This window comes from Elephantulus edwardii, unplaced genomic scaffold (assembly GCF_000299155.1).
Source record: "Elephantulus edwardii isolate Elephantulus edwardi_28Jun2011 unplaced genomic scaffold, EleEdw1.0 scaffold00109, whole genome shotgun sequence".
Classification (NCBI taxonomy): Eukaryota; Metazoa; Chordata; class Mammalia; order Macroscelidea; family Macroscelididae; genus Elephantulus; species Elephantulus edwardii.
The window spans coordinates 2,962,633-2,969,965 of NW_006399859.1; the positions used below are offsets into that span (position 1 = coordinate 2,962,633).

The window sequence follows — 7,333 nt, forward strand, 5'->3', positions numbered from 1 at the left end:
ATATACACATAATATATTTAGATTAAACATGCTTTTCTACATCAACTTATGGGACTAAAGTTGCTAAATCACCCTTAATTTTAATTGTGCATTTCTATAAGAAAAATAAAAATCTCTCTTAAAGATAATATTAAAAAGTCCAGACACAGAAGAATCTAGTAAAAAAAGTTCACCTTCACATGCCGTGTTACCTCAGGAGACAGTATTTTAAAATCTACTGTGGATCCTTCCAGGTGACTTTCTCCAATGTCGTAAAAAATTTAAAAATTTAATTAATTATTTTAAATTCACAAGTTTTCTTTTAGTATTAAGTTGCTACTTACTGCGATTCAGGTTTGGACACTGTGCAATGTATCCATTTGGCATAAAGATGATTCTCCCATCTTGGATGATCCCCTTTTTAACAGAAGAGAGAGGCAGCAATTAAGGGTCCAGTCGCCACTTCAAACGGCCCAGGTGCCATTTAACAAACCTGAGAATTTCATTCTAAAGTTGAGTTGGCCCTAACCCACACTGATCCACTCCAAACCCTCATCTAGAAATCTTAAAACACATGTTTAGAAAGCAAGTTACCGCTGACAGTAACGAGCTCACCACATTAACGATCAGATCATTAAGTGTTCTTAAATTACTGGACTGAAAATACACAGATGCAATAAAAATTCACCTCAATCCCCTAGTCATTCTTGAACATTAAATATTGCTAATTTACAGGGCTTTTTTTTCAAAAGTTAGGAAGGATATTTATAGAAACATATTGGGCTAAAAAGTTTCTACTGAATCATTTAGTCCATGAAATAAAATTCAGCATAGGGAAAATTCCAGAGCAATCTTTGCTCCTTAGCTAATTGAGTGAGTTGCGTGAGTCTCTGCTAATGACTCTTAGAATTTGCCCAACTTCGCACTATAAGTAAAAAGGAGTCTTTCAATTCTCTATAACTCAGTTTGGAAGAACAGCCTTAATGTGATAAAGTCATCAGATTTTCAATATCTTATTGAAAATATTGACTTGGCTTTTGGATATTTTTTCAGGTTTTATTTCAAGATTCTGTTTTGAAGCTTTGTTTTTTGGGGCTTCACCCCCCCCCTTCATTTGATGGAAGAGATATTACCGAAAAGATAGAAAATGTGGAAGATGGTTCAGAATTTTGAGCTTAATCTATAAATAAAACAAAGACTTAAGAAAGTGCTCCAAATCTTTCAGATGGAGCAACATTTAACATTTATATACTTATCTTCTACCCAGCAGAAGGTAAATCAGCAAAAGCTGTTTTCTGCTTATTGTTACAATGAAATATTGATAAAAGTAATAAGAGCATAGTACCTCTTTTTTTAAATTAGACACATTTATTGACCTCTTCTTCTTCAGGGATGAAACGTGTTTGTGATTATAAGGAGAGACAACTTCATCCTGGGGGAAAAAGGCCCTCCCAGTGTTCCTCAACACTACCTAAATACACAATCTAAAGGCATGCAGCAGCTCTGGGTCAGTTCAGACTCAATGGCATATAACAAGCACAGAAACTACTAGCTTAGTGATAAGGAGTTGTTCTGCCATCCCAAAGGCATGAGGTTCAAACCCATCAGCTGCTCCACTGAAGAAAATAGGCAATTTTCTCTTAAGGATCAGCTATGAGTCAGTTCTGACTTAATGGTGCACAACAAAAACCATTTTCTTGTAAGAATACCGGAGAGCAGTTAATGGAGCACAATCTTGGAGAACTGGCTTTTCTCTCGGACAATGCTGTTCAGTTTTTCAAAGCAACTGAATGCTTTCAAAGACCATAACATCTTTCAAGTGCATGTGGCAACATGAGAAAAGCATAAGACTGGAAAAGAGGGGCCTGGGTTCAAAGTCTGGATCCTAGTTAGTTAACTGGATGGGTTTAGGCAGTAAATCATCAAACTTCTCTGAATCTTGATGTCCTATTCTGGTAAGAGAGAGATTGGATACAAAAGTTAAAGGTGTTTTCAACACTCAAGTTCTAGAATTCAGTGCAACAAGCAACCAAATGGAAAACCACCACAAATTCCATCTCTTTACTATCATTACCTTTTAAGTTCAAGAAGTAATTCAAGTCCAGCTAAGTTACAGTTTCCATCATAGAACAGATTATCATTTAAAAGTTGGGTACTGAATTAGAAAACATCTGTCTAACCATATTGAAACTTAGGTAAATTTAGAGTAACTTATCATTCTGATTTGCTCACAATTTGCTTGGAACGTAAGACTTGAAATGTAAAAATAAAGCAAATTCCTGGCAAAGTGAGGCAGCTGGTCACAAGTTTTGCAGAAGTAGCAAAGGAGTATAGACCAGGAAAGAATGAGTCTATCTATTACCTATTTATAAGAAGACCCTAAATAACATGTATTTTTATCAGCTTTGGGAAGAGCATTCAGAAAGCTGTGGAACATTTGTCATAGTATTAATCCCCTTTCCAAATGTAAATGAAAAATTGATTTTAAAAGGATCATTTTCTCCACTCATGTTACAGCAGCATGATATAGTATGCAGAAGTGTTTCTTTACCCAGCCTCTTTATTTTTAAAGTGTCTATGAGTTAAGTTACATTAAAAATTACAATAAGTCTGACATGGGGAGTTGAGGGGAGAATAACAAAAGAGTGGCTAGATAATTAACACTGCATTAGAACAGATGAGAGGAAGAACTGTATGAAAATAATATATGATTAGGCATAATATCTATGACAACAATCTGGAACAAGGGGTGCATTACAAAGTGGACTGGAGAGGTGGAGGAGGAGGAGCAGTAAGGAAAATTTTCACCAATGAATGAAATTTTTAAAAAAATTCAAATGGACAAATGGCCTCCTCCATATTCTTCCTGTAGCTGCATCTTTTGATCACTTTTCAATTGCCCCACTTTTGATCTCTGGACACACTTGTTACAGAGTTCATTGGCTGAGAGTCAATGGTGTTGACTTGAACAAATAAAAAAAAAAAGAGCCAACAACATGAACTTGTATTCATTAATACAAAGTCCCAGAGTACTGGGTGCTTCTGTTCTGAAAGCATCTCTATGTTTATCTCCGTGTCAGTCCATACACTGGCATGAAAAAATCTTCTTGTCACAAGATTCAGGATTGGGAATTTAATTTACTTGAATGGCTATAATTTGGTGCTGGATTAAAATAATATCAGCAAGACACTGTACAATTATAAAGTGTAATCCAAGTAAGTCTGAGTGTGCACGTGAGTAAAATTCTATGTTGTTGTTGTTGATTGTCTTTAAGTCGAGCACAACTCATATGAACAAAAGGTTTGAAGCCCCTCTACAACTGTCGACATTTAGCAAAGTTCATAGGGTTTCCAGAGGCACTTTATTTAGGAAGTGGATGCCACTCCTACTTCCAAACCTGTCATAGTATATTACTGTTCTTATGTGCCATTGAGTTGCCTGTGATGCATAGTGACCCTATGTACAGCAGCTCGCAGCCCTTCACTGTCCTGAGCCAGTTTCACTAATTTCGACACACCAATCCCCACTTCAGCAGTTGCTGTATCAATCTCATCTGGGGTCTTCCTCTCCTGCACTGTCTCTCTACCCTTCTGAGCATGATGTCCTTCTCCAAGGACCAACCTCTCCTGGCCACATTCCCAAAGTAAGTGAGGCAGAGTTTCAAAATCCTAGCCTCCAAGGAGAGACTTGGTTTTACTCTCTCCAAGACAGACCTATTTATTTTCTTAGCAGTCCATGGTATGTTCAAGACTCTTATCCAGTTCCACAACTCAAAGACATCAATTCTTCTTCTGTCATCCTTAGTCATTGTCCAACTTCCTGAAGCATAACAAGTAATAGAGAAAACCTTCCTTGGCCTGGAGTAGGTGCACCTTTGTATCTAGACTGACATTGTTGTTCTTCGGCACTCTGGAGAGGTCCATGACAGCAGATTTTCCCAAAGCAATTCGTCCTTTGATTTCCTGACTGCTGGTGTTGAGAGGTTGACTGTGGATCTGAGTAATCTGTGATATTCTATGTGTGTTTATATATATTCCAGCATCTTCGTCAAAGCCAGGAACCATGAGGTCTTGTACTGAACTGACATATGGACTATTAAATGCCTGGACATCTGTCAGTAAAGGAAACTTTTGTTAAGCATGTAGTTTTCTTTATAGAACTACATAAAGAGGTTCAGTAAAGTATGACATAATAAAGCTCAATCAGGCTTCTTCCTAAAAAAAATCAACTATGAGATTTCCATAGATGAAAATGTGCCTTACAGCACTACAGCTACTCCCAAAGGAGATTAAGGATAAAAGAAAGAGTTTCTATTATTTCTCTCCATTTAACTTTAAATGTATCTACATTTAACTGAAAAATGCAACTCCACCTGGGACTATATTAGCTGACCTCATTTGATCTCATTTTCTCAGATTTGCTCTTTATTTCATCTCATTCATCATGGCCATATTTCTCAAGCTTTGGGATTCTAAAGAATAACCCTCAGTGTGCACTTAAAATTCAAGGTCCTGGGTCAACTGTCAGAGTTTCTGTCAAAGGAGAGTTTCGGAGATATTTTTGTAAAAGGTACCTCAGATGACTCATGAAAATCCTCCTATTTTAAAGGACCCTATTTTGAAAAATAGTATTTTGTTGGCATTGTTTTCTTTGACAAGAGAATTTACTTGGTGTAAGTTCACAGCAGCTAGAATAGCATCCAAATGCAGCCCAGGAAGAAAGTAAAACCTCATTAATTTAAAACTAAATGGAGTTTATACAGACCATGAGGGTAGAAATCATGTATTATCATGACAGGACCTCCTGAGGTCCATCTCCTCCTATATCTCACACAGTGAACTAGCTAACTCATTGCTATCAAGTCAGAACTGGCTCCTAGCTCAATCTCCAGTGTTTTCAGAGACTGTAAGTCATATGGGAGGAAACTACCTATCTTTCTTCTTTGAATTCACTGGTGGGTTTTAACTGCATGCCTTTGGATTAGCAGCACAATCTCTACCTACTAGGACACCAGACCTCTTCTATTTCACGTAGTCACCTCTGTTGCTGTTCTTTTTGTGTACCATTGACTTGGAACCAACTCACAACCACAGAGCAGATTTTCAGATGCAGTAAATAGTACGTGAGGAGACTGCTCATCTTTCTCCCAAGAAGCAGCTGGAGGATTTGAACTGTATTATATGCTTTTGGGTTGACAGTACAACTCCTTACAGCATCAAATTCCTAAAAGCAATGAGCTACACAATTTTTAAACCATCTAATTTTGAGAATTGTTAGGATCTATAAGACAGCAATGATGGTTTAGCTATAGAATTCTCACCTACTGCCATGTGTGTTGCTATGATACTGAACAAATTTCACCTCTTCATGATTAAAACTAGCAAGAAAGGCCTGGTGAACCATGTCCAAAATCGAGCCTATGAAAATACCATGAATCACACAATGTTCCAATCCTGCAACCAATGGAGATGGTGTAGGATTATAAAGTGTTTTGTTTATTTGCACATGGGGTCACTTTGTGAATAAGGGCAGGATGAACTCAACAGCAAAGTCTAGGAAGGTCCTATAAGATACTAATACGTAAGAATTTTAGAGGGGTTGGGAGAAGACAATCATGTACATTTTAGAAAAGTTACAGATTTTGATGCCTCACAATGAAAACTATTTGATCTGGGGTTGGATCAACTAATTATTTTATAGGAATTTTAAGTAGCTCTCCTAAAGTGCACTTTAATTCCTGGTGTCTATGAACTCCAAAACTGGTGCTGTATCACAACAATACATATAAATAAAAATACATTATGTGAGAGAGTTCCATACTTAGTTACCTGTGCAATCAAGACATGGCTACCAAAGACCACTACTGAAATGATATTCTATCTTAATTGCCTTAATCAAGGGCATATAACTAATTATTTGCATTAGATGCAAACAGCTTGCTAAAATTCCTTTTCAGTGCTGCAAAACAGGTCATTCTAGGCAGGATTATGATTCTCCCCTGCAATCGTGTTTACACTATTAATTTGCTAAACAATTCATTTTCTCATTGTTAGTTCAATGTGAAACCTCAGCCGATCTGCAGACATAAATAAATTCCTAATGTGCTGAGCCCAATTAATAAGCTTTTACTATTAGTAATGATGGAAGAGAGATGAATGGATATTTTTCCTCTTTGTCTAATTCATTTGTTACCCTTTTCTATCTAATGTAGTTAGCTCACCATGCACTGAATAAAATAAATCTGCACCAGGTAAATTATGCATTATATATGACTGTTCAATATTTGGGGAACTACTGACCACTGCCCTATTGTTTTGAGAACATTTCTCATTTCATAGTGTGAAATGCAGGCAGTCCCCAAGTTATGAATAAGATCCATTTCTAAGCACACTTTTATGTTAATGTGTAGGTAAGCTGGACCAGGTACATAAGGTTCTTACTGAGCATATTAATGTGTAATATATCGGCCAAAGGAATGTCTATCTGTATTTCATTTACTATGCAAAGGCATTTGACTATGTGGGTCACAACAAATTCTAGCTAACCTTAAGGAAAATGGGAATCCCAGAACACTTGACTGTGCTTATGCCATACCTATAATTGGACCACGAAGCAGTCCTCAGAACAGAGCCAGGAAACACTGCGTGGTTCAAAATCAGAAAAGGAATGCATCAGGGCTGCATCCTGTCTCCAGACCTTTTTAATCTATATGCAGAACAGATTCTTTCCATGCAATTTATTGGCTCTGAAACCCTGCTGGAGAGCGAGGTATGGATAGGTTCCAACTTGATGGTATACAACAACAACAACAAAATCCAAAAAGATCAGAAGTGAGAATTCACCAGCTACTTTTTTAAAAAACTTTTAAAATTAATTTCAATGAACATTTACAAAGATTTTTTTATTTCCATTCATTCATTGTTGCACTTTTCTCCCCGTCCACCCCACCCCCACCCCCATGTTTATCACCAACTACTTTTTAGGAGGAAGATGAGCAGTCCCCTCCTGTAAGATTTACAACCCAGGAAACCACAGAAAGGGTCGTGATGCACTGCACCCAACTTAATAGCCATGGGTCGGGTTTGGTGTAGTGCAAGAAAGGGCTCAAACCTTTTTCAGGAATTTAAAAGTTGCACATGCAGCAAGTGAATATGACTGTGATGAAGCATTTAAGAGTAGGGGTTAGTTGTCTAGTTGCAAAGTGAGGACAAATGTATAAAACATTAAAGGTCCTAAAACAACGATGAGATATCATCTCACCACAGTCAAAAAAGCAAAATTTAACAGAACAGCAAGCAACAAATGCTGGCGAGGTTGTGGAGAAACTGGAACCCTGATTCACTGTTGGTGGGA

General features: G+C 37.2%; 1 protein-coding gene across 2 annotated transcripts in view; it reads right to left on the reverse strand.

Annotated features, from left to right (window-relative positions):
• The window catches only part of NELL1 (NEL-like 1 (chicken)), a 1,108,018-nt gene that overhangs the window by 852,152 nt on the left and 248,533 nt on the right, over nt 1-7,333 (reverse strand). For both annotated transcript variants that reach the window (XM_006892008.1, XM_006892009.1), the window contains exon 6: nt 324-396. In XM_006892008.1, the coding sequence (XP_006892070.1) occupies nt 324-396 (73 nt within the window). The remainder of the gene's footprint in view (nt 1-323; nt 397-7,333) is intronic.